Source organism: Thamnophis elegans, chromosome 15, assembly GCF_009769535.1.
Source record: "Thamnophis elegans isolate rThaEle1 chromosome 15, rThaEle1.pri, whole genome shotgun sequence".
NCBI lineage: Eukaryota > Metazoa > Chordata > Lepidosauria > Squamata > Colubridae > Thamnophis > Thamnophis elegans.
The window spans coordinates 9,980,786-10,008,648 of NC_045555.1; the positions used below are offsets into that span (position 1 = coordinate 9,980,786).

The 27,863-nt window shown below is 46.8% G+C and overlaps 1 protein-coding gene across 1 annotated transcript; it reads right to left on the reverse strand.

Annotated features, from left to right (window-relative positions):
• Positions 1 to 44: 44 nt before the first annotated feature.
• On the reverse strand, positions 45 to 27,831 carry EMC1 (ER membrane protein complex subunit 1). The gene is made up of 22 exons (XM_032231879.1): positions 27,683 to 27,831; positions 25,819 to 25,943; positions 25,615 to 25,680; positions 23,298 to 23,391; positions 23,080 to 23,208; positions 22,077 to 22,203; positions 21,657 to 21,806; positions 21,085 to 21,252; positions 18,687 to 18,758; positions 17,858 to 17,980; positions 16,714 to 16,810; positions 16,409 to 16,525; positions 14,489 to 14,688; positions 13,073 to 13,222; positions 9,224 to 9,385; positions 8,986 to 9,105; positions 7,265 to 7,402; positions 6,042 to 6,215; positions 5,074 to 5,284; positions 3,848 to 3,932; positions 2,927 to 3,056; positions 45 to 1,428 (listed from the first exon to the last, which is right to left on the reverse strand). The coding sequence occupies exons 1-22, from the start codon at positions 27,787 to 27,789 to the stop codon at positions 1,249 to 1,251; spliced, it is 2,925 nt and encodes a 974-aa protein (XP_032087770.1). The 5' UTR covers positions 27,790 to 27,831; the 3' UTR covers positions 45 to 1,248.
• Between the last annotated feature and the right edge of the window lie 32 nt (positions 27,832 to 27,863).

A 27,863-nucleotide genomic window follows, 5' to 3' on the forward strand; every position in this document is an offset into this window, starting at 1 on the left:
TTTCTCCCCACTTGGAACTGAACTCAGAAGAACATTTCTTCCAACACTGTTATTTTTTTTTATTTCTGCTGTGTGTGATTTGGATACAGGGAGAATAGGTCTTGACTTCACATTTTTCCAACAGAAATTTCTATCCTGCAAACTCCAGATTTAGACTCTGCCCACCGCGACCCAAAACCACCTCAGAATAAATATAAATGAACCGACAGATGACTCTTAGCAAGCCACTTGCTTGCCGTAAAGTGAAAAGAATAAACCACATTCAGGAAAATGTTGCATTTAGAAAGACAAACTTGCTTTTTTTTCAATGAGCTTCAAGGACTCCCATAACCCAAATCTGGACTGAGCAAAAAAATTTCAATATAAATTAGGAAACTATAAGACAAAGGAGAGAAAAAAAAGAGCCAATTAAGAAAGAAGTTTAAAAATTCAATGCAGGGAAAAGACAGGCTCATCTCTCTTTTGAATTCTTTGCTAGGGACACTAAAGTTTGAACAGGCTCACTGTCAGGCCTGGAAGCCGTCTTTTGCCAAAGATGGCTTCCAGGCCTGACAGGGTTCTCCCCCTTAGATCAGAAGATTGTGTCCTGCAATGAGAGTAACACAGGGAGTTTCAGTGGCATCTAGTGAGCTCTCGCTGGCCCTTGAAAATCCGGGGGGGAGAGGCCTGTCAGGCCTGGAAGCCATCTTTGGCATCTTTTCCCCCCGTTTATATCCATTTCCCCAAATTCATCTTCTGCATTTTCTAAGCTTATGTTTCACACATTTGCTCAAAAGACTGCCCCCACCCATGTCGTCTCCCCCCCCCCAGCCATTTTCTTCCGTTGAAAATCCGAGAAAGAGGACAGAAAGAAGAAAATCGGGTGGATTCCTCAAATCAGCTAAAATTTCAAGGGGAAGAAAAAAAGGATGACAATGTTTTATCACGGCTTCAGGAGTCGAAATGGTCGTCGTAGAAAGTTCAACAGCAAAAGCAGTTGCAGGCATAGAAGGATGGGGATAGGGGCTGGGGGAAGAAACATTTTTCAAAGCAGCTTAATTTCACAGACCCTTCCCCGTTTCTGGAATCTCTCGTTTTCCGCAGTGAATTGGAGACGGGTGTTGGCAAAGAGGCAGCACGGTTCCACAGTTCTCTCTTCCTCAAGGGGGAAAAGGGGCAGTACCCCCCCACTTTCAAATGAGGCTGCAACCCACCGGGAAGGCTCGGCCGTCCGCCCTCAAGGGTGGATCTGTGTGAATCTCTCAACCATTACCGCCAGACACGGTTCAGCAGCTTCACCTGAGCCAGCCTCTTGGTGATCATGGTGGCAAAGACCAGGCCGAACAGCACGCTGCTGATCAAGACATAATCGTAATCGTCTTTGAGGACGTCGAACTGTTTGGAGGGATAGACTCTGGTCTGGTAGATGTCTAACCCATAAGCCACCACCTGAAGGAGAAGAAGAATGAATAAAGAGGGTGCATGCAAAGAACAATTTGCAGTGAACTGGGCACGCGGTCTCTAAAATCCAAAATGGCGGCAGCCAAGGAACGGGTTTGGGGGCGTGGCAGGCCTGGGTCGCCGCTGGTTCTGCGACTCAGGCCTGAATTCTCACTTCTGGTTCGGCCCTGTTCGGCCGAACTGGGAGCGACCCATCTCATGGTAGCCCTCGACTTACGACCTCAATTCTTCCCCCCCAAATTTCGAGAAATTGCTAAGCGAGACATTGGTTACGTGAGCCTTGCCCCGTTTTGCGACCTTTCATGCCACAGTTCTTAAGTGGGACACTGCAGTCATTAAGTCAATCTGGCTTCCCCGTTAACTTTGCTTGTCAGGTGGCAAAAAGGCATCACGTCACACACACACACACACACATCCGGGACACCGCAACCATCATAAGGACATGAACACCCCACACACCCCCGGTCACAAACTGTCATAAAATATAAGTCAATTGCCAAAGGTATGAATTTTGGTCCCAATTTTTTTTCACTGCTGTTGTAACTTTGAAAGGCCACTAAACAAACCGTTGTAAGTCGAGAACTATTTGCATCAGGAGACAGGTAAGCGTTAGGTGGCATTTGGGTCCTTCCCAGAAATTTATTAATCCAGCCACTCAGCTCTTGACATCGCTTTTGGGGGTGGGGGGGTTGTCTCAAGGCCAAGCTCTTTCTTCTTGTTACCCCTGGTGTTTTTTACTCAAGGGAAGATTGTTCCTGAATATGGAGGTTCCATAAGGCTATTGTAGCTGTAATTACTGGTATTTATTCTCTCTCTTTTCTTTAAAATACTCAGGAGCCAGTGAGAAAACCTGGATCAGGACAAGTGGTCTAAGGCAGGGGTCAGCAAACTGCGGCTCTGGAGCCGCATGTGGCTCTTTCCTCCCTCTGCTGCTGCTCCGTCACTGGTCGGTACCACAGTTTTGAGAGGAGCTTCGGGGTGGGTGGGGGGGAAGCACAGTGCGCCAGGAGAAGACTCTATGGCAAGGGGAGGATTTTCCAGTTGTCTTCACAATTGATAGGGCTTTCGGTTATGACAGGTAGAGGAAAAAGTACGCCACACTAGGAGGAGACTCCATGGTGGGGGAATTGAACTTCCGGTCAGCTCCAGAATTGAACAGGGGACTTCCGGTTAGGAACTTTGTGGCTCCCAGTGTTTTCTTTTCTGTGGGAAATGGGTCCAAATGGCTCTTTGGGTGTTTAGGTTTGCAGACCCCTGGTCTTAGGCGTTTCTCAACCTTGGGAACTTTAAGAGGAATGGACTTCAATTCCCAGAATTCCCTGGGCCAGAAGGACAACGACTTATGGTGTTTCTCAACCTTGGGAACTTTAAGAGGACTGGAGTACACCTCCCAGAATTCCCCAGATAGCAAGCTGGCTGGAGAATTCTGGGAGTTGAAGTCCACCCCTCTCGAAGCTGAAGGAACATTGGTTTAAGAAAGGCTCACCAGACAAGTGGACTCCAGGCCCGACGGGGCTGTGTAAATGCCCCTCATTCGCGAGATAGTCTGATTGTAGTTGATGAACCTCTCGGCGTGGATTTGCACATCCGGGGAATACGGGATCAAGTTTTCTTCCCTGTAATGAGCAGGAAAACATCTCGGTCCCGGTTCAATCCTCAACTTATTCTCCTTTTTTGCTATTTCTCCACTGCTCTTTGCAATTCGTAATTCTTCTTATTTTATCTTACAAAATCCTGGCTCTGAGAGGTTGGCCTAGGAAGGTCCGTCCTATCAGTGCATGAGAGTTCATGACTTGGAAGACATGGTAACAAGGTCAGCCAATGAACAGGCATAGCAACTAAGTCAGCCAATGAGGGCTGTTTGGAAACAGAAACAGTATTTGCTGATCGTGAGTAACAAGGAGACGACAAGGAGCCTGGGTGTGGCTATACTCTGTAGCTCTGAGTCTGTGCTGAGCTCTAAACTAGTCTGCTGCCTGAACTGAAACTGAAACTGTTCTCTCCTCTGCCTGTTTTGCTTGTAGTCGCTACTACGTTGGGGAAACCTGCTTTTGGTATTGTATATTAACTTCATGCGTTATATTATATATTAAGAGAAGTTATTTGAATCCTGCTGAATCAGTTACCTCTGTGCGCTTTCTGGATGTGATTGCTGCTGCAAACTCTGACAAATCCGGACCAGACAAAACCCTTCTCTCTCCCATCCACCACCCATCCACCCCCATGGTTCGGCTGTATCCAAACCCCTCCAGTAATATTAGCAGCATTAGGTGGACATGTGGCAAGCTGAAAATTGTTTGGAAGGTCTGGCTGAAACCCAAACATCAGCTTCCCATAATATCTGCGAAGTCCTAAATGCCCCTGGGCTAGGCAATGGGTGGATCTCCCTGCTCCCCAAATTCCTCACCTTGTTTGCTCTGTGGGGACTTCCGGCCGCCGCGGATCCAGCAAAGCCTTGGGGAGGGACAAAATGGCCCCTGAGGGAAGACCGACTGCGCCCAAGAGAAAAATGGAGAAGCTATTATTGTTGGAATAGATTTGTCAAAGAGGATAATGTTTGTGTCAACTTGTAAAGCGTTGCCATGACTATTATCAGGTTGGCATTGAAGGGAGGATTCCATGCATACCTTCGGCCAGAGTCGGATCTCATATTTCTACAATCTTGTTGGTGAATGTGATTTATGACCCGGACAGAGGGGAGGGGACACAGGGGTAAAGTTCAAATGCAATTAAGCAGCAGTCAGTTTTGGCTCTGCAGGAGAACACGCCAGAATGTTGATCCTAATAAATGAACGGATTTCTTTTGAACTTTGTCTCGAGGCTCGTAAATTAATTAGGTCATCTTCTGGGAACTTCCCAGAATGTTTTGGACTTTCTTTTAAATTTGCAATTTTTTTAATGTTCATGTCTAGTTTTGTCTTGCCTCTGGTTTTTTTTCTTTTTGCTTTTGTATTTTAATTTTACACATATTTTTTTTTTAAAAATGGGGAAAATAACAGAATCATGGAAGGGACCTTGGAGATCTTCTAGTTCAACCACTCCCCCACCGCTCAAACTGGAGATCCTATCCCATTTCAAACAAAGGGTTCTCCAATCAGGAGAAAATCCCGTGCTTCTTCTCCTGACAAGGAGAAGGCAGAGGCATGAATTCGCCAAGGGAGAGCGAGTGGCAGCGCAGGAAAATTTGTCAGCCGAGCGCGTGGCAGCCAGTCCAAATTTGGCATCACAAGGGACTGAACACCTGCCTAATCTGATCTTCCCACAGGAAGCTCAAGAGCAGTGATGGTTAACCTGAAGCGCATGCCGAAGCACCGGAAGAGAGCAGGTGGCCGTTGCGCATGTGCACGGGTGGCAGCTGCTCTTCTGGGTACCAGCACGCGCATGCGCACCAGCCAGCTGCTCTCATCCGGTTTCTGGGTTCTTTAAAGACCAGCTCTCTGGCGCGCATGCATGCATGCGCACATCGGAACCCAGAATAGAGCAGCTGGCTAGTGCGCATGCATGCGATGAAACCTGGAAGAGCAGCTGGCAACAGCGCGCGTGCCTACAGAGTGTGCCTCAGTGTGAACGTACGTGTGTGTGTGTATGTAAAACAGACCGCCCAACCCCCCTCTCCCGGTGCCCTTCCTTAACTCAGCAGATGGCGACTTGTGACGCCCCGCTCGGTGATGGTGGCTTCCATGGCGCTGATGGCGGAGGGGAAGATGTAGGACTGTTGGAGCACCTGGGGCGAGTAGGGCCGGTCCAGGGAGCTGAAGGCCGTGGCGTTGTACTGCGTGGTGCCCTCGTACAGCTCCAGCACCGTGAACTCGTTCCGACGGGCCTTGGCGTTCCAATACAGGTACTGCGAAGAGAAGGAGGGTCTCTAACGATAAAGCCAGCTTCCTCAAGTCCCTGGGGTCTCTCTCTCTCTCTCATGACTTGGCCCTACAAGTTATAGGGTATAATGAGCAGCGGTGGCACAGTGGTTAGAGTGCAGTTCTGCAGGCTCCTTCTGCTGACTGTCGGCTGACTGCAATTTGGCCGTTCGAATCTTACCAGGCTCAAGGTTGACTCAGCCTCCCATCCTTCCGAGGTGGATAAAATGAGGATCCAGATTGTTGGGGCAAGAGGCTGACTCTATAAGCCGCTTAGAGAGGGCTGTAAAGCGGTATATAAGTCTGTCAGTGTTTCTCAACCTTGGCCACTTGAAGATGTCTGGACTTCAACTCCCAGAATTCCCCAGCCAGCATTTGCTGGCTGGGGAATTCTGGGAGTTGAAGTCCAAACATCTTCAAGTAGCCAAGGTTGAGAAACACTGGTCTAAGTGTTTATTGCTATCTTCCTTCTTTCCTTTCCTCCCTCCCAGTGGTTAGAATGCGGTATTGCAGGCTAACTCTGCTCAATGCCAACAGTTCAATCCTAACCAGCTGCAGGTTGATTCAGCTTTCCACCCTTCCGAGGTGGGTAAAATGAGGACCCAGATTGTTGGGGGCAATATATGCTGACTCTATAAACCACTTAGAGAGGGCTGTAAAAGCAGCTGTGAAGCGGTATATAACTCTTAGTGCTATTGTTATTGCTACAAGTTCCTAAAGCTTTGGGAGGGGGCAAACTCTTACCACCACCCAGTTCTCCGAATGGACAATGTGAACCGGCCCCTCGGCCTTCTTCTGCACTGAGGAGTGGATGATCCGGCCGGTGACGCCGTCGATCAAGTAGATTCCGATGAACGAGCGCTCCGGGTGGGTGTCCGTGCTCTCGGTCACTACAGCCAGCAGGTTGGGATTCAGCGACTGCGAGGTGGTGGGGGGAATGCAAAGCCCGTCAGGCTTCCTTCGGCAATAAGGCTCAGCGTCGTTGCACAAAGTGGGGGAGGGAAGGAGGAGAGCGATAGAAGGAGAAGAAGGAGAGGAGGAGGAGAGAAGGGGAGGAGAAGGGGAAGTAGAAGGAGAAAGGGCAGGAGGAGAAGAGGAGGAGGAGAGGAAAAGAGGAAGGAGAAAGGGGGAGAAGGTGGAAGAAGAGAAGGAGAAGGGGTAGGAGAAGAGAAGGAGGAAAGGAAAAGAGAAGGAGAAGAAAAGAAGGAGGCGAGAAGGAGATAGCAGAGGAGAAGAGGAAGGAGAAAAGGGGAGGAGAAGATGAGGTAGAAGAAGAGAAGGAGAAGATAATAGAAGAGAGGAGAGGAGATAGAAGAGAAGGAGAAGGGGCAGGAGAAAAAAAAGGACAAGGGGCGGGGGAAGAAGAGAAAGGGAAGGAGAGAAGAACTAAAACGGGAGAAGGAGAAGAAGGGGCAGGAGAAGAAGAGGAAGGAGAAAAGGAGAGGAAAGGGGGAAGGAGAAGAAGAAAAGGAAGAGAGGAGGTAGAGAAGGGGCAGGAGAAAAAAAGGAGGAGGATCAGGGGAAGAAAAGAAAGGGAAGAAAAACTAGAAGTGGGGTAGGGGAAGGAGAAGAAGAGAAGAAGAAGAGGCAGGAGGAGAGGAGAGAAGAGGAAGGAGAAAAGGAGAGGAAAAGAGGAAGGAGAAGAAGAGAAGGAGGAGAGGAGAAGGGGCAGGAGAAAAAAAGGAGAAGGATCAGGGGAAGAAGAGAAAGGGAAGAAGAACTAGAAGGGGGGAAGGGGAAGAAGAGAAGAGGAAGAGGCAGAAGAAGAGAAGAGAAAGGAGAAAAGAAAGAGAGGAAAGGGGGAAGGAGAAGAAACGAAGGAGGAGAGGAGATAGAGGAGGAGAGGAGAAGGGGCAGGAGAAAAAAAGAAGGGGCAGGGGAAGAAGAGAAAGGGAAGGAGGAGAAGAGAACTAGAAGGGGAGAAGGGGAAGGAAAAGAAGAGAAGGAGCTCACTTTCTCCCTCTCACCTTATACAGGACACTGCGGTCACCCATCACCCGGCCTTGAGAGTGGACGTGTTCGTTGGACCGCTTCCCTTTCACCGTCACGATCCGCTGCAGATCAGGAGGGATGGTGACATCCCAGGTCTCTTCAGTGGCCAAATCCTGGAGGACGGGGTGGGGTTGGGGGGGGGGGAAATAGCCAGTGGGTCAAAGGCTGGTTCAAGACTTGCAGCTCTCCCCTCTCACTCTCCCAAGTGCTCGTGCCTTTCTAAACCCAGAAAGGGCTGGCAGGGACCTCCACCAACTGAGCCTCTGCGTTAGTGGAAGTCTGTTGATTCCATTCTCATCAACCAACCCATTCCCAAAAGGGAACCTATTCAACATGACGCCTTGAATTCCTCACACCTTACAGAATCAACGACACATTTCCATTCTACGCCTACCACAGTGTTATGTGCTCCATCTTTACTACCATGTATTCTATTCCCTACACTGGCTAAGGAGCTAAAATAAATAAATAAATGCTAGCCAGGCTAGCTAACTTGGATGGATGGATGAATGGATGGATGGACGGACAAATAGAGGATAGATTGATAGATGGATAATTGTGTGTGTATGTGTGTATGTGTGACAGAGATGATATAGACCCGTGACAGGTAGCATGCAGATCCATATTTGCCGGCACGCCAGACCTCAGCTCCAGCGTGGGTGCGTGTGCCGGGGGAGGCCATTTTCGCCCTCCCAAGTCTTCAGGAAAGCCTCCAGAGCCTGAAAAGGGTGAAAACTCCCCCTCCGTGCTAGGGGGTGGGTGGGGGTGGGGCGCATTCCATTGTGGGTCAGGGCACAGTGCAGGGCTAGTGCGCACAGACACAATTTTGGCACGCCTTTACAGAAAAGTTCACCATCACTGATTATGTGTGCATGTGTGTGAGAGAGAGATAAGATAAATTAGAGGAATGGATGGATGAATGAACAAATAGGTGATTGATAGATGACGGATGGATACATAATTAGATAATTAGATGTGTGTGTGTGACAGATGATATAGACAGAGATAGATACAGTGTGTGTGTGTATGTGTGTGTGTGTGTGTGTGAAGGGAGTGATGAGAGATAGGCTAAATTAGATGGATAGATGATGGATGATTAGATGTGTGTGTGACAGCTGATATAGACAGACAGATATATGTGTGTGCGTGCGTGCGAGAGAGAGAGAGAGAGAGAGAGAGATGATAAATCGGATGGATGGATTGATGGATTGGATAGATGATGGATAGATAGATAAGATGTGTGTGTGACAGAGCTATTATAAACAGACAGGTAAATAAGTGTGGTGTGTGAGAGAGAGATGATAAATTAGATGGATGGATTGGATAGATGATGGATGGATAGATAATAAGGTGTGTGTGATACAGATGATATAGACAGATAAGTGTGTGTGTGTGTGAGAGAGAGAGGGAGGGAGAGGGAGGGAGGATATAGATAGGATAGATGAATGGATAGATAATTAGGGGTGTGTGTGACAGAGGCGATATAGATAGATTAGACAGATGTGTGTGAGAGAGGCGACAGACAGACAGACAGGGCTGGCAGGCTGGCTGGACGGATGCTTGAAAGTCCAATCAGAACAAAGCAACAAAACATCAAAGAAAATTTCCCTTCATCTAAAAAAAATATATCTTACTGCCCCGCCCCCCTCCAATTCACTAACCACCACCACCCCGCTTGGGAATCCAGGAGCCGCACCCTTCTCAGTCTCCGCCCCATCAGCTTCCCCCGTTGGTCATCTGCCAGATAGAAAGTGACGGAGGGGGCTATTTCTTCCAGCTGCCGCAGGACGTTCTTGGTGGCCGGGAAGACAGTCACCTGCCGGAGGAAATTAAGGAGGTTTGGGGGGAGGTGGCAAATAGCGAAGGCCTCTGCAGAAGAATCCCGCGAGGACGACACCCGCCCACTCACCCATTTCCTCCCCTCCCCAAGGCACCTTGTACTCGTCGTCAATCAGGAGCAGCACTTTGGCGTAATCCTGGTCCATGATGGGAAGCAGGATGGACTGGAGGATGGGGCGGCTCAGCTCCGGGGGTGTCACCTGGCTCCACTTGCCGAAGATGGGGTTGAAGACGTAGAGTTTGCTGAGGCCCGACTCCTGGGGGGGGGGGGGGGGCAGCAGGCAGGGGTTGAGTGTGGGACTAAAACACCCTAAGCCAGGGGTCTCCAACCTTGGCAACTTTAAGCCTGGAGGACTTCAACTCCCAGAATTCTCCAAATGGGAGTTGAAGTCTCCAGGCTTAAAGTTGCTAAGGTTGGAGACCCCTGGCTTAGGCCACTGGTTCTCAACCTGTCCTTCCCATGTGGGCCCCCTTTAAACACCTTTTGTGACCCCCCAAGGCTTAGCTAAAGATTTAAATCCTGGCATTTTTTTCAAGCTTTTGTGAAACACCCCCACCCCACCCCCAGGGGCCACAGGTTGAGAACCACTGCCTTAGATCAGCTTCTTCCCCTGGCGTTCCTCCCCGCAAGGACCATCGGCCTTTTTACTCCCACCCATACTCTTGAAAGGTAAAGGTTCCCCTCGCATATACATGCTAGTCGTTCCTGACTCTAGGGGACGGTGCTCATGTCCGTTTCAAAGCTGAAGAGCCAGAACTGTCCAAAGACATCTCCATGGTCACGTGGCTGGCATGACTCAACGCCAAAGGCGCACGGAACGCTGTTGTCATCCCACCAAAGGTGGTTCCTATTTTTCTACTTACATTTTTTACGTGCTTTCGAACTGCTAGGTTGGCAGAAGCTGGGGCAAGTCACGGCAGCTCACTCCGTTAACGCGGCGCTAGGGATTCGAACAACTGAACCTTCGATCGACAAGCTCAGCATCTTAGCTACTAAGCCACTGAATCCCTCTTTAGCACTTAGCAATAGCCCTTAGACTTATATACCACTTCACAGTGCTTCACAGCCCTAACTGGTTTACAGAGTCAGCCTATTGCCCTCAACAATTTAGGTCCTGAGATAGGAGGAACCACATTGCGATGTTACAACATGGAGTCTCGATACTCTGAGACCGTCGTTGACACTTTTGCAGCTGGGGGGGTTCATTGAGACCTGAACCGTCCCGTAGAGGCGGTGATCAGGAAGACAAAGCCTTGCTGGTCTCAGGGATATCGCAAAATCCCTGATAGACCCAAGGGAAGTGTTTCAAGCCCGTGGTAAACAGGCAGCCCCTAGGCTGATGAAATCGGGACGCTCCGGAAGGAAGGAAGTGAAAAGAAAAAGTGAGTCCATCTGGTGAGGTATTTTTTCTATTTTGCTAAAGACTGCCCAAATAAATGTTTTTTTAAAGCCAAATTCGATCCTTAAACAAAAGAACTGAACAGCGAAAATAATCCTAATGGGATCGCTGTGGAAAGTTTTTTTTTCCTTTGTCTTTCTAACTATTTTTTGTGGATTGAAATGCTCGTAACGTTCTTCATCTCTCCTCTTAAAGTGAACGGATTGATTTTTTTCCTTCTGCTTCTTGTTACTTTATTTTTTGACTTCTGGATTAAAACCTTCCTTTTTATTTTAACAATTATTCCTACTACTTGTTATTAAACCACACTAAAAGAAATCTAAAGAACTTTGTTTCCTACAGAAGGTGAAAATTAAGTGGGGGGAACAGAACCCTTCCCCTTTGAAGAGCATAAAAGAACTTGTGTTCAAGTCAATTTAAAATAAATGTAAGAGAGGCCTGGAAGACTAGAGTGGCAGTCATTATTAGTTTCTTTTTCTTTCTCTCTTCTGTTTTGGAAACATGGGTGAACACTTAGATGAGGAAACCTTAAAATTCCAAAATATCTTGGCTGGGATTCAAAATCTATTGGAAGGATATGGGAGAATTGAGAAGAAGTTGGAAAGACTAGTCTTCCTCACAGCAAAAGATGATGGGGTTGGAGGCCCAAAAATTAAAGGGGAGAATGAAGATATAGAAGATAAAGATAATAGATGAATTTATTAATAGAGCAAATGTGGGTGAAAATGGAAAGAAGGGAATATGGAAAAGGGAATTCAACGAATTGGAGCTCTACCCGATTCCAGGACACAGAACAGAAAAAAGTACTAATGATGATAGACATAAGAAGAGAATTTTTTTTCAAAAGCAAGATTGATAAACAAAGACAAGTTAACTTTAGTAGCAACTGGTGGGCAAGGAGATTATCTGAGAGATCCTTCAAGCAACAAAGTGCGGAGAGACGCCTATAAAAACCTTAAAAAGGAGATAAAAAGAAGACTGACTCCACAATTGGCAAGAGAGATAAGACTGATTTGTTATTGGAAAGATACAGGTTGACAATGAAAGTTGGTAATAAAAAATAGTTTTTTTATTATTGGTGATTAATAAGTAGGAAGTTTGTAACTCCTAGATTGTTTTATATTGTTATTAAATGTTTACTCACTAACAATTAATTAACCATAAATAATAATAATGAAATGATAATGGATACAGCGTAATGATATATACATGTATTGACAATTTAGTAAAAGAAATTTGGATATAAACTGTAAATTGTGACTTGGGAAAAAGACCTATAAATTTTATTAACAAATGTTCATTTAGATTTTGTTATAAAGGTTTTTGGGGAATGGGGGCCCTGATGAGAGGAGATGGGGCATAAATAGTAAATGATTTTTAGCCAATTATAATAACAAGGAAATGTTAATGGACATTGTTTAACAATATATACATGCTATGGTATTGGCTAAAGTAACTTGGATATAAATTTTAGTCAGTGAGTTGGAAAAAAAGGGGGGGAAATGCTTAGAAACTTTATTAATTGACTTTTACTTAAAAGATGCTATAAAGGTGTAATGTTATTGGAGGATTCTTTGAAATAGCTAATGAATGCCATTATGTGGTTGTGTCTTTAAGTATGAATGATTTGAGGTAAAAGCATGTTCCAATAATTGTAATCAAATGAGAATTGTGGTACATTGATATTAAGATATACAAAGATTTTCAAGTGTATAATCTAATATGAACTATAAGTAATAATTGTGAAGAAATGCACGAAAGTTATCTGTAACCAATCGACATGCTTTCTACAAGATGTAATGAAGGATGATTCTTTTTTTGTGTTTTTGTTCAATTAAAATTTTAAAAAAATTAAGAAAAAAAAGAATTTAGGCCCTTATTTTACCCACCACGGAAGGACAGAAGGCTGAGTCAACCTTGAGCCAGTCAATCAGGATCGAAATGCTGGCAGTAAGGCAGAGTTAGCCTGCAATACTGCATTCTAACCACAGGGAGGGGAGGGGAGGGAAGGAAGTGCTCTTGGACTTACCGCGTTTCCCCAAAAATAAGACAGGGTCTTATTTTCTTTTGACCTCCAAAACAAGTGCTTGCCCTTATTTTCATGGAGGTCTTATTATTTTTGAGGTGCAGGAGGCGGTGAGTGTGGTCACCTCATGGCTGCTGCTGTGTTGCAATATTTTCAGGCTAGTTTTCAGGGGAGGGCTTATTTTAGCGCATGCGCTCTAAAGTCTGATTGGGCTTATTATCCGGGGAGGTCTTATTTTTGGAGAAAAATGGTATATACCACTTCACAGTTGCTTTTACAGCCCTCTCTAAGCGGTTTACAGAGTCGCCAATTGCCCCCAACCATCTGGGTCCTCATTTGACCCACTTTGGAAGGATGGAAGGCTGAGTCAACCTTGAGCCTGGTGAGATTTGAACTGCCAAATTGCTGGCAACCGGCAGTCAGCAGAAATAGTCAGCAGTACTGCCCTCTAACTACTGCGCCACCGCGGCTCATTTCCTTTCCTACTCGGGAGAGAAGACAGGAGGGGAGGCACCCACCTTGTCCTTGACCAACAGGGTGCATTGTGGGGGGTGGGGGAAATGCGCCGTCGTCCTCTGAACCATCAGCTTGAAGGAAGAGCCGGGGCGCACATCCTGGAGGAACTGCTTCCATAAGATGGTCCCCGAGCTGCTCTCTATTCCAAAAAGCTGGAAAGAAGGAAAACAAATATCTGAATTAAGCTGTCCGTGGGAGACTCTGGATATTGAAAGCTTCTTGTTTGGGAGGAGGAAGAGAAAGAGGAAAAGGAGAAAGAGAAGGAGGGAGGAGAAAGTGGAAGAGGGGGGGGGGAGAAGAGGAGGAGGAGGAAGAGGAGGAGGGAGGAGAAAGAGGAGGAGGAGGAAGAGGAGGAGTGTTGGGAGTATACTCCTAGTGTTGGGTAGGCAATATAGATTCATATAAAATAACAAATGGTCGATGTTGCTTTAAATGGGTGAATGTACTTATCAGCTGTAATTAACTTTACAATCAGCTGCAATTAACTTTGCAATAAAAGGGAGTCAGGAAAGCTCACTCTCTCTCTCTCTCTGCTTTTCCTATGCTTGATGACTACTTGCTCGCTTGATGACTGGAACGTGAACTGCAACTGTAAGCAATTGTTTGTTCTTTGAATTGTGTTTGGACAAATATCTACTATCACTGCTTGTGAAGCTATTATTAGTAGTAAAGCTACTTGTTTTTACTAGCAGTGTCTGAGACTCTATTCGTGTGTTTTTTCTACTAGCAACGTTCCTTCTCTCTAGCTGTACATTCCGCAGCTCTACTTTCTGTCTCCCAACGGAGATACCCCTAACAAGGAGGAAGAGGGAGGAGAAAGAAGAAGAGGAGAAAGAGAAGGAGGAGGAGGTCTGCCTGGGAACCACGAAGCCACCCTGGTGTGTTGGACTCTGCCTGACGGCTTGAAGGTTTCCTCTCCCGGCAACCAGGTTTGAGGCCGTTTCAATACAAAGTGAAGACTCCCATCATTTTAAATTCAGATAACAGGACTCTCCTTTCTGAGTTATGCGGTGGGCTAGAGGTGGCGCTCTTGCCTCACAATCAAGAGGTTGTGAGTTTGATTCTAGGCAGAGGTAGATATTTCTCTCTCTCTGGGCACACCAAGAATATATCTGCTGAACAAAAAAAAAACCTCTGCACCGGCGACAGGGAGGGCATCTGGTCAGTAAACACTCCGCTGCATGCAGTTGCCCCGACTCCACCCCACAAGGGATTGACAGGGCTGTTAAAAGAGGATGATGGTAACAGGGACTCTCCTTACGATGTGAGCAAAGAACCTCCACCTGCAGGAGCAGTCCACCATGTTTCAAAGAGGAGTGGAAGGTCGCTGCCCTGCTTGGTGGGGTGCTTCCACAGCCTCTAACGCCACCACCACCACCACCCCGGCGCAGTGAGCACCCACAGTCCTTCCCCCTCACCTTCCCGGAGGCTGTGGCGATGACAATCATCTTCTGCAGGTTGAACTCATCCCGGGCTAAGTTGTCGACATTGAACTCGTTCCTGGTCTGGCTCCGGGGCTTCCGGGCGTCATAGAACATCTTCCAGAGATGAGTGGTCCAGGCCTGGAGCAGGATGAGCTGAGAGGACAGGCGTTTGAAGAACATGTCCAGGAGGCCATCTGGAAGAACAAGCATCAGCCGCCACCAAGAACCACAATTAAGGAAGGAAAGGCTCCCGAGCAAAATCCTTCCTGCCTTATGGTCCTGGGGTGGGGCGGGGGGTGGGGGGAGAGATTTCCTGTAAAATGTTAAGTTTATCCCTGAAAGGTGTTTTGCGGAAAGGCCTGAAAAACTCATCCAAAAAGAAAAGAAAAGGAGAAGGAAGGGGGGAAGGAAAGAAGGAAGGAGGAGAGTGAAAGAAGGAGAAAAATGTGAAGAACAAGGAGGAAGAAGAGAAATATTTTTTAATGTGCTTTCGGACTGCTAGGTTGGCAGAAGCTGGGACAAGGAACGGGAGCTCACTCTGACAAGCTCAGTGTGTTTAGCCAATGAGCCGCCACGTCCCAAAGACAGTGGCACCCCCCCCCCAAATGACAATGGAGAGGAAGGATTCGAACAAGACCAAGGAGGAGGAGGAGGAGGAGGGAGGAGGAAGAGGAGGAGAAGGGAGGAGGAAGAGAAGGAAGGAGGAGGAGGAAGGAGGAGGAGGAGAAGGAAGGTGGAGGGAGGAGCAGGAGGAAAAGGAAGGAGGAGGAAGGAGGAGGAGGAGAAGAAGGAAGGAGGAGGAGAAAGAAGAAGAAGGAGAAGGAAGGAGGAGGAGAAGAAGAAGAAGAAGATCCTCCTCTAATAATAAGCTGGAAGGTTTATTTCCATGCTTCTTTGCACAGATATCAGGCCCACCAGGTGGAACATTGTTCCAAAATCAGAAACGGCCCCCAAGATCAGTGTGCTTCCCCCCTCTCGCACACACTCAAGAAAAACAGGACACTGGACATTTCTGGGTTACCTTGAATGGCTGATTTCCAGGCAGCAAAAAAAGGAAACACAAACCAGGAAACAATTCAACATTTAGTCTTTGGAGGAGTAGAAAAACCAAACAAACAAACAACAAAAACCCTGAACGTAGCAGCATAAATCGCACACCGGGCCAAAACATATTTGTGGATTTTTTTTTCCTTCCGAGATGTCCTTGTGTCTCCCGATCAAACAGGGGCACAATCCAAGTGTTGTGGCCCAACCCTTGAGAGGGCTCTGTGTTGGAGGCAGAGAGGGGGCCAGGGCCGTATGCCAGTTATCAGCTGCCTTCAGAGTCAGACATCAGTGAGACAGAAGAACATCTGGAGCCTGTTCCCAGTGTGCGCACGCGCAGAGCTGCCAGACGAAGGGAACAACTAAAGAACAGCAGTCGACTTGGGAGGAAGGCCATAGGTGGACGGTGAATGGCCCCTCCCATAGGGGATAAGGAGGACCGAAAGGGGAGTGGAGTTTGCAGGAAACAATGAGTTCAATTCCTTAGGGTGAAGATCTATCCCTAACTTCTTGCCAAGGAATTGCTGCTACAGCATGAAGTTTGGAAGATTATCGGCCTGGCAGCTCTCCAAGCCTGACCAAGGTCTGTAGTTGTGAAATCTCTTGAAAGACTGTTGGCCAGGATTTTGCTGGAGAGGAATTCCCTTTAACCTAAATAAAAGGGGTTTTATTGGGACGAGGAGTCGGCTTCGTGCTTTTGGGAAGCCTAGGTTAGAACACCAAGTCCAATTTCAGTGGGCGGAACAGACGTTTTGATCTCCATTAGGAAAATGCTCCACCCAGCGATAAACTCTAGGCTTATTTCCCCAAGTGTTAGCCTAGCCATCTTGGCAAAATAATTCTCTCTCCTCCTCCCCCATCACTCCTTACCAGCTTTCTTCCCAAATTCGCCCTCCAGTTCTGCCTGGGCCCCCGTCAAGGGCAGGTCCACCATCTCCAGGCTAACCACCTCAGCCAGGGATTCTTCCCGGCTCCACCAAATTTTTCCTGCCAACAATGAGAGATTGAACAAAAAAAAAAAAAAAAGTTCTTTTCTTGTAGCCCGTTGATGGAATCGCCCAGAGGGCAGAACAATGGAGGATGAGGAAGGGCTAACGAAGCTCTGGCCAGGGTTTGGCGCCAAAGCAGAGGGAGTCACGAAGGGAGGAACACCCCCTCTGTGTTCGCAGGGGTACCTGGCTGTTGCAGGAAGAGGAGGAGGTGATCTTCCGTTTGCACCAAGGCGCGGTACCCAACGGAGTCGTCCTTCTTTAAAAAGACCTGAATGAAGAGCTGCAACAAAGGGAAGTAATGGATGGAATGATAGAAAATTTACAATCCTCAGCAAGGGATGTTTGGTTTTAAAATAAGGTGCCGATAACCCAGCATTGCCCGTGAAATTTATTTATAGGGGGACAATGTCTGGACCAAACGTAATTTCTAATGTTGGATTTTCCCCCTTACCAGAGGGAGGCCTCTTGTGAAGTACTGTGAAGCCGTTACTGTGGCAACTCCACTGTGCTGCACAGTAGAAGCCATTTTACGGCAGTACAGTAGAAGCCATTTTACAGCAGTACAGTAGAAGCCATTTTAAGGCACAACAGTCTGCATCTTAACAGAACACACATCCCGAGGGATGCTAGGGGGGTATTACCTCCCACAGTATTTGTTTCCAGAGAGTAAGCCATCTGTGTACCAAGTTTGGTTGAAATTGCTCAAGGCATTCCAGAGTTATGCTGGAACATACACATATACAGCCATTTTTAGATAGACGGACAGACAGATGATAGACAGACAGATAGATGATAGATAGATAGATAGATAGATAGATAGATAGATAGATAGATAGATAGATAGATAGATATAGATGAAAGAAAAAGAAAGGAGATAGAAGATAGAAAAAAAGAAAGATGAAAAAGAAAGAAGAAAGTAGAAGGAAGAAGACAGAGAGAGAGAGAGAGAGAGAGAGATGAAAGAAGAAGAAGAAAGGAGATAGAAAAGATAGAAAAGAAAGATGAAAAAGAAAGAAGAAAGAAGGAAGAAAGAAAATAGATGATAGATCGATAGATCGATAGATCGATAGATCGAAGAAAAAGAAGAAAGGAGATAGAAAAAAGATAGAAGAAGAAAGATGAAAAACAAAGTAGAAAGTAGAAGGAAGAAAGAAGACAGAGACAGATAGATAGACAGACAGACAGACAGACAGACAGACAGACAGACAGACAGACAGGAGAAAGAAGATGCAGGGGGGTCTTGGGATCACAAAGCATGGGAGAAATACCCAGGTCGAGAGATGGCTGCAGGCTGAGAACAAACCCTGCTCATTGGAAGCACCGTTACCTGCTCAGGCCTGATGCTGCTTTTCTCCAGCGTAAAGGTGATGAGGGTGTCCAGAAGTCTCTGCCCAGTTTCAGCCAGGTACAAGTTGATGGTGTAGGACTGGGCGGGGCAAGAAAGGCCTTCCTGGAGGGAGAGAATGAACAGAGCAAAATGGCCTTCAGCTTCTTACAAGAATAAAAGTTACCGTACTTTTCAGAGTATTAGACATATTCCCCCCCAAAAAAAGTGGGTGAAAATTGCAGTGCGTTTTATACACCGAACATTGCTGAAGCCCTGCCTACCTGCCGGGCCCCACCCTTCAGCCATTTTTAGCCTCCACGGGTTGCGTTTTCAGCCTCCGCACATCCCTTTTTCAGACTCCATGCATCACATTTTTGGCCGGTTCCAGGCGGCGAGGATCGGTGTCGGCAATTCCCACCACCTGGAACAGGCCGAAAATGCGACACACGGAGGCTGAAAACGGGGTGTTGTGGAGGCTGAAAACACAACGTGCAGAGGCAGCAATCGGCAGCAATGTGCTGTGGCAATCCCCACAACCTGGTACGTGTCTAAAGCGGAGTGTGTGGAGGGCAAAAATGCAACGTACAGAGGCCAAAAACATTGCGCACGAAGGCAGCAATGGGCTCTGGCAATCCCCGCAGTCTGGAACAGCTGATTGGCAGTATTCTGGGAGGCCGATTCCAACTGCCAATCAGCTGTTGAATTCACCAAGAGCCTCAATTCTTAGCATCCCTGCTGCAACATAGGGATGATGGAGGCCTCCCTTACAGAGTAGTTGTACAAAAAAAAACCCCATACCCATTTCATGCATTGATGTATATATATTTACCCCTTCGCCCTTGCAGGCAAGGACAGCCGTCACCGTCTTCTCACCGGTAGTCGCGAAAGTCACAAGGCTGGCCTGGACATCCAATGCGGAGACAGAGAGTGAGAGATCAATAGTGCATGGATTATACAAAAAGAATTGGGCAAAAACACCCATGTGATTAGAAAAGATCTTAGGAAAACATGTAGATCTTAAACCTGAGCTATTTTTTATTAGGTGTAATATCAGAAAAAAGTGATAAACAAAGGGCATATTTAACATTGCATGTATTCGTGAGGATTGTATTTGCTCAGCATTGCAAAAAATGTAGAAATATCACTAGCTGATGAGATAATTAAGAAGATATTGGACTGTGCAGAAATGGGACAGGCTTGCATTGAAAATTAAACAGAAACAAGATATAGAATACTGTTGTGACCCAGCAGGAGCCGTTGGAGCTGCCGATGGACTCCGATAGCGAGGACCCCTATGAGTCGGCTATGGAAGATGTAGAGGACCCTGGGCAGGGTTCAGACTCAGAGCAGGGACCAGAGAGGCTGGTTGGCCACCAGGAGGCGCCTAAGGCATGGAGCAATGGGGAAGATCAAAGGGAGTTTGTCCCTGACGCAGGCAACGGAGGGCGGAGAAACGGAGGCAGCAGTTATGGAGACAGACTCATAAGAGATAATCAAGCCCAGGTGGTTGTGGCTTGGCCCCTCCCAAGAGAGTATATAAGAGGAGACTTTGGGAAGAGTCCTTTTGCAGGACATAACCATTTGTACTAATCTGGAGAACTCCTTGTCTGGTCTGCCTTGTGTTCCCGTGTCTGTTGGAGTTTGGGTTGCTGCCAGCGTCTTGCCAGTGAGTCGTGTCTGGGCTTTCAGCCAACAGGACTATAATTGCTATAAAGAGTGGCAAACAGCTAAACCTGTGTCTGCGTTCATTACCGGACGGAGGGGAGCCAGAACAGAATACTATCAAATGTGGAATTTATTTTATCAATGGGAAAAAGGGGGGGGGGGGTGTAAAGATTATGAATATAATTTGTATTGTTATTGTTAAGCAAACAAAATAACCCAGACAATACAATGTTTATTAAGCACTAAACTGTAATAGTAGGTTTTTTTTTAAAAAAACAAACAAACATAATGCATGGATCACTTCAAACAACACTCACAAAATCCAGAATTCTGGGAGTCAAAGTCCGCCTATTCTAAAAGTTATTAATTATTAATAGGAATTATTGAGTCTGTCATCTGCACCTCCATAACTGTCTGGTTTGGCTCTGCAACCCAACAAGACAGACACAGATTTCAGAGGATAATCAGAACTACAGAAAAAAACCATGGCTGCCAACCTGCCTTCTATTGAGGACCCGGACACTGCATGAGTCAAAAAGAGGGCTGTGAAAATATCTACAGACCCCTCGTATCCTAGACATAAATTGTTTTAACTAATGCCCTCAAACGATGCTATAGAACACTGCACACCAGAACATGTAAACACAAGGACAGTTTTCCCCCCCATGCCATCACTCTGCTAAACAACTAATTCCCACAACGCTGTCAAATTATCTATCAAGACTATATTACTATTATTCTTCTCATCCTTCCTAGTATCTTATCTCTTCCCACTTATGGCTATAACCATGTTGTTTGTATCCTTACGATTTATATTGTTTCCTAGTCTTGATTTATTGCTTATTTGTACCCTATGACTATCATTAAGTATTATAGCTTATGATTCTTGATGAATGTATTTTATTCTCCTTATATTCAGTGAGAGCCTATGCACCAAAGACAAATTCCTTGTGTGTCCAATCAGACTGGGCCAATAAAGAATTATATTCTATTTTATTATCAGTGTTGGGAGTATACTCCTAGTGTTGGGTAGGCAATATAGATTCATATATAACAACAAATGGTCGATGTTGCTTTAACTGGGTGAATGTACTTATCAGCTGTAATTAACTTTGCAATAAGAGGGAGTCAGGAAAGCTCATTCTCTCTCTCTCTCTCTGCTTTTCCTATGCTCGCTTGATGACTGGAACGTGAACTGCGACTGTAAGCAATTGTTTGTTCTTTGAATTGTGTTTGGACACACATCCACTATCACTGCTTGTGAAGCTATTGTTAGTAGTAAAGCTACTTGTTTTTACTAGCAGTGTCTGAGACTCTATCCGTGTTTCTTCTACTAACAACGTTCCTTCTCTCTAGCTGTACATTCTGCTGCGCTACTTTCTGTCTCCCAACGGAGATACCCCTAACAATCAGCATTGAGAAACACTGGAATAAAAGCACGGAGGATGGTCAGTTTCTCTCCCTGGGCATTTCCACCCAACCTGCCGAGTGGTTCCTTGAAGGGGAAGGGTGGAGAGAGGTCAAAGGATCAAGAGATCAGAGCCTCCATTTTCCGTTCTCACCTGCGGGAAATTCCGAAGGAGGCTCACGACGCCGTGCCGATATTGCAAGAGAGCGGAGTGGGTTGGTGACAGGCGCAGGAAGAACTGAGGCCGGGGAGCTCTGGCTGGGTTCGGCTGGGAGGACAGGATGCGGGCCTCGGAAATGTCCGCAAATTCCAAGCCGAGAGACTGCAGGAAAGGGGGGTGAAAAGAGAGCAGGCAGATCAGCCAAGCCAGCTACAGAGGAAGTCAACACCTAGATACCTTTGTGCATTATAACTGCGCTGGCCACAGTTGAAAGGAACAAGCACTTCCTTGCTCCAGGATCATGTTCCAGCTTATTGCTCCATGGCAGAGAAAATTCAAGGAGAGATTTTGGGAAAGGGACTCAGAAGAACCTCGATCCGGTGGCCTAGAGGTGGCGCTCTTGCCTCACAATCAGGAGGCTGTGAGTTCAATCCTAGGTAGAAGCTGATATTTTTCTCTCTGGGCACAATGAGAATATATCTGCTAAAACAAAACTCCACCCTGGCAACAGGAAAGGCATCCGGCCAGTAATCACTCTGCTCCATTCAGTTGCCTGGACCTCTCACCTGCAGTGGGACCTCCTTCATCTCCTCCTCTGCCTCCAGAGACAAGGTGTAAAGGGACTGGGTGGCTGGGTTCACACACACAAGCCTGCCTTCTTCGACAATGTTGCAAGTCCCAGCTAGTTTCTTCAGCCACGGAGCTGCCACTCTGATCTACAGAAAGCACAGAGATGCACAGCTGAGCCCAGCTGAGATGACTCTTGAGACCAGCAAAGGCAAATCCACATGGCAGAAAATTTAATGGCCTATTTAAAGGCACAGGTGCACCCCAAATATGACATTATTGTAATTTTACCGTAAGAGAAACATTTTTTTTTTTTTGGCGAGATGACTGTCTTCCCTCCCCTCTCTTCCCCCAACCAACCCGGCAAAGGAAATCCCATTGAAAAGGAAATCCCATTGAAAGCCAAATTCTTGCTTCACCTGTCTCGTCATTTCACCATCCTCAATGCTAAAAGTCAGGATACTGAGGTGGCTGTGCGGAGAAATTCCGACAACGTGCACTACGCCTGTTCCGTGGGAATAGACCAGCTGATACTGGACAATGTCGCTGATAAGGAAAAGCAGGTGGGAATTAGCATGATCAGGTTGTCTGTTTGAAGCCATCTTGCCGTCTTTCTCAGAGGAGCTAAACTCTTAAAATGTCTGGGCCAAAATGAAATCATTCTTAAGGATTGATATAAAATACGCAGAGCAAGAGACAGCTGTGAAGACACTTAAAAGTTGCTTTTTTCAATCACTATTACAAGCAGTCCTTTTTTTTTTCATTTTTAAAATTTTTATTTTAGTACAAATAATCCATCTTCCATTAAACAGTGTGTCGCCTGAGTACAAATAAGTCAAAATTTACAATCATATTATTTAATCTATTCTTAGCTTAATACTAATACTTTAAATATCTGATCCTTTACATCCTCTTCTTAATTTGCTTAACTCTATTAACTATTTTCTATATTTCACTCATTTTTATATTTATCCTCTAATCATCGCCAAAATGTTTCCCACATCACATAATAACCAGTTTGTTCTTTAATTGCCAGTGTTAATCTATTCATTTCTGCACATTCTAATATTAATATTACAGGCCGTCCTTATTTAGTGACAATTGGGGCTGCTAATTCAGTTGTCAAGGGAAGCAGTCACTAACTGAAACTGTGCTTATGGTCTTAACTCGGCTTTCCTTTTTCTACACAAGTTAAGTTTGTAAAGTTTACCGTTACTTTTCCATCAACTGTGAACGGTGGCAAAATGAGGCAGTTAAACAAGGACAATCTGTAAATCTATTGCCTGTTGCTAAGAAAAACTTAAGCAAAGTGCAAAGAATGTGCACAACACAACAGAACATTTCTGCTTTATAAAAATGAGTAGGGTTACAGTTAGGATTAAAGGCTGTTTTTTTTTTTTTAAAGTCAACAAATCAACCCACCTTTCTGGCAAATGTTCTATCCATTTTTGGTAACCGTTGGAGAGATAATGTAGAAGGAGGGAACTTTTCTTCAAAACGGCCACATACTTCACTGCTTCTTGGACTCCCACCAAACTAGCCATCTGGAAGCTTAATTTAAGAATTTTAAGTTGTTGTTTTTTTGAAAAATTGGATTTCTTTACTCATTATTTAAATGAACCCTAATCTAAAAGGCTCACCTGCCAGCATCCATCAAAACCTCCCAATTCAGGCCACCAATGTTTGTTTCCCAAGACCGCAAGATACGACCCCCATTGGAAACCGTGATGGCATCTGCAGAAAATAGGCACAGAAATTACAACTCGGTGCGCGCCGCGCTCTGTGAGGTGGCCACATTAAACCGTCCCCCTCCAGATTTTCCAAATGCTGCATGGGGTCTTTCCGAGACCTTTGTCAATTTGTGAGCTAAAACCAAAAATCAAGTGACATGGCAGCAGTCCTCGACTTACAACCATTCATTTAGTGACCATTCAGAGTTACAACGGCACTGAAAGAAAGTGACTTACGACAAGTTTTCACTTACAACCATTGCAGGCTCCCCATAGTCATGTGTTCTGACCCCCCTCTCCGTACACCAAGGCACTCCAAGACAAGAATACCGCTAGAATATTTATTCACAGTAAATTAACACACTGACAAGACCTTGGCAGCAATCCAGACTTCCAAGATAAGAAATATACACAAGAGCTTCTCCAGAGTTGGTAATGAAGTTGAATCCTGCAAACAGTCTCCTCCCAAAGTCTCTCCTTATATACTCTCTTGAGAGGAGCCTAATTACAACCACCTGGGTCCAATTATCTTCTGTATCTGCGTAGTTGTTCTCTGCGTCTATCTGCCCGCCGTTGCCTGGCGTCCAGGACCAACTCCCTTGTCTTTTTCCCACTGCTCCAAGGCCTGACGTCATGGGCACACTCCCTTTGGCTTTCACCGCTGCTCCATGCCTCAGGTGCCTCCTGGTGGCCAACCAGCCTCTTTGGTCCCTGCTCGGAGTCGGAACCCTGTCCAGGGTCCTCCACAGCTTCCAGACTCATAGGGCCCCTCGCTATCGGAGTCTGTTTGCAGCTCCAACGGCTCCTGCTGGGCCACAACAGTCATGTGACTAAAATTCAGCCACTTTACAGCTGACTCCTATTTCTGATAGGTTGCGGTGTCCCGGGGTCGTGTGATCACCTTTTAGCAACTTCCTGACAATAGTCAGTGGGGAAGCCAGGTTAGCTTAACAACCTTGTTACTAAATGTCTTTGGAGATTCTCAGTCATCCAGGTCATGATTGTCCCAAAGGTGCTTTTTTCATAAGCGCATGGCACAACATAGGAGGACAAACCCATCAGGACTAGATTCACTCATCCATCTGCATTTAAAAGATTTTTGAAGACAGCAAAGTCCACATTTTGGACAGAGAGAACCGCTGGGTTGAAAGAAGCGGGGTCACAGAGGCCATCTATGTCCAAATTGAACAGCCCTCTCTCAGCAGAGGGGGAGGGATATGACAACCTTTATCCCCGGTTTACAACACAGTCCTTTCAGCAGTTCCTAGAATGGCTTCGCATCCATTTGCACCACTCAATGACCCTGAGCACAGAGGTAAACCTCCAAGTGACCTCAAGGACTCTCTAAAAAGATGCAAAGGACCAGCTGTCTGCAAGGCATATCGATCCTTCCCTTTCCTGCCATCCAGTCAGAGCTGAAGAAGCTTCTTGGATGAGAAGCGAAACACGTTAAAGAAAAATAAAGAACGTCCGGTTGCCTCTTTAAAAAAAAGCACCTTTGGGACAACCTTGTTATTAACTTTTAACAGCTGCAGTGATTCATTCAACAACTGGGTTGCAAGAAAGGTGGTAAAATGGAACAAAACTCACTTAACTATCTCACAAACCGAAATTTTTGGCTCGATTGTGGTCATATACCTAGCTCAGGGGTCAGCAACCTTAAACACTCAAAGAGCCACAAAGGTTCTAAATGGAAGCCCCCCGTTCAATTCTGGAGCCGACGGGACGTCCGGTTCCCCCACCATAGAGTCTCCTCCTAGCATGGCATCCTTTTTCCTCTGCGGACCAGAAGTCCGGTTCCCCCACCATAGAGTCTCCTCCTAGCATGGCATCCTTTTTCCTCTACGGACTAGAAGTCCGGTTCCCCCACCATAGAGTCTCCTCCTAGCCCGGCGCCCTTTCTCCTCTGCAGACCAAAAGTCCGGTTCCCCCACCATAGAGTCTCCTCCTAGCACGGCGTCCTTTCTCCTCTGTGGACCGGAAGTCCGGTTCCCCCACCATAGAGTCTCCTCCTAGCATGGTGTCCTTTTTCCTCTACCTGTGCTAACCGAAAGCCCTATCAATTGTGGAGCCAACCGGCGACAGGGAGCCGCAACAGAGGGTTGAAAGAGCCACATGCGGCTCCAGAGCCGCAGTTTACTGACCCCTGGTCTAGCTATACTGCTCACATGGAGAAAGAGTGTGAGTAAACGAGAAACGGCTACCAGGATACCATCCCCTTCCTCACCTTGCCCGTGGATCAGCATGGCATCGACTGCCCCTTCAGGAGTCCCTTTGTCCACATGTCGCCACACTGGAAGGGGGGAAAAATCCCAGATCAACCTTTTAAAAAGACCCATGCCAGAGGCAGCGCTCTTTCCTCATTTGAGGGGGGGGAGACCCTTTCGCTCCCCGGGAGGCGCTCTAAGCAGGGAACCAAAAGGACACGCACGGATTTCACCACTGCGGGAGTTCAGGGCAGCCACCACGTTCTCCTCCGTAGCCACAATCAGCTTCTTGGAAGCGGGGGAGGCTTCCAAAAAGGCGAATTTGAGCTTTCCCACATACTGCTGCCTCCTGCAATACATGCAAAGGAAAAAAAAAATCACATTTTCCGCATGCTTCCTGCAGTCATAAACTGAAATAATTGGGGGGGGGGGAGAGGATATTCTCTTCACTGAAAGGAAAATATGGGCCCTGGAGTGCGACTCTCACCTGTTCCCCACTGGCCATGATAGTCCAGTGACCCCCTCCTCACCTTATATTTATTTATGTACTAGCAAAGAGGTCGGCAACCTTAAACACTCAAAAGAGCCACAAAGGTCCTAACTGGAAGTCTCCCCGTTCAATTCTGGAGTCAATCAGAAATCCGGTTCCCCCACCATAGAGTCTCCTCTTGGTGCGCCGTGCTTCTCCCCCCCCCCACCACAAAAAAAACCTGGAAGCTCCTCTCAAAATTGTGGTGCCAACTGGCGACAGGGAGCCGCAGCTCCAGAACCGTGGGTTGCCGACCCCTATACTAGCCGATAACCCAATGTTGCCTGGGTATTTATTTATAGGGGGAAATGTCCGGATCAAACAATTTCTAATGTTGGATTTTCCCCCTTACCAGAGGCTGCCGCTTTGTGGAGTACAGTGAAGCTGTTACCATGGCAACCCCACTGCACTGCACAGTAGAAGCCATTTTAAGGCGCGACAGGCTGCATCATAACAGGAGACAAACCCAGAGGGGTTTTAGGGGTATCTTACCCCCCACAATATTTTTCCCTAGAGGGTACGTCATCTGTGTACCAAGTTTGGTTGAAATTCCTTGAGGTGTTCCAGAGTTATGCTGGAACATACGCATACACGCATGCACACGCGTGCTTATGTATGTATGTATGCCACTCACTGTCATGAGTGAGAGACTTATATACATAGGCTTGCCCATCTTACTACAGAATGACAGTGAGAGGCTTACAACCCTAAAATTTTAAGTATCTGTAAGGTAAGATTACACACCCCACCAAGTGCGAGGCTCCCCAAGGCAAATTACATTAGCTCAGTGATATATTTCGCTCACTGATGATGTTATCTAGTTGGGTTATGAAACATTTGCAAAGAAACAAGTTCAGAGAGCAGGAAGGACCCCACAGTCTTCCTCCTCTTCCTCCTCCACTCTACAAATACCCCTCCCTCCTAGCATTGATGATATTATGGTACTTAGTTGGATCATGAAATACATGCACCCCTGAGCTGCAAATATTTCCTTCCTTCCTGTCTCCCTCCCTCCCTCGACTTTGATACTAGTGCTGATGAAGTGATCTAGTTGGGTCATGAAACACCTGCAAGAAAACAAGCAAGCTCAGAGAGCACCAAGGACCCCACAATTCTCCTCCTCTTCCTCCCTGCGCATCCCATCCTTCCATATTTCCAATTCCATTTTTTTCCTTCCTTCCTTGTCTTTGGTACTAGCACTGATGATGTTACCTACTTGGGTCATGAAACGTCTGCAAGAAAACCACTCAGCTCAGAGAGCACCAAGGAGCCCTCATGTCAACCCTGTGCTGCCAATATTCTCCTTTATTAGTCTGGCAACTAAGCTCAGGGAAGCAGCTGCCTTCCACCCTAGAAGCGCCCTAATTTAAGACAAGGCCCCATTTGCCACATCTGGATGTTTCATCAACGCCATGTAATTGCCCTTCTTCTCGCCCTCCCCACCCCCGCCCCACGTAGCAAGCAGCAGCGCCTTCATCCCTTTCCAGTGGCGGGGAGTTCCGCAAGCCAACCCTGATGGCTGCGCCCTTCGAGGTAAGGCAGGGCCGCCGGTCACCCACCAGTCGAACTTGCCCACTTGGTCCTCGTAGACGGCGCTCGCCGGCGGGAGAAGCCAAGAAAGGAGCAGGAGCGGAAAAAGAAGCAGCGGCACGACGGGCGCCGCCATGACGACCAAGAGGAGAACAGGAGCCGGAAAAGGAAAGAAAGCCTCCGGTATCCCGTCAGGCTCTGCGCGACCAT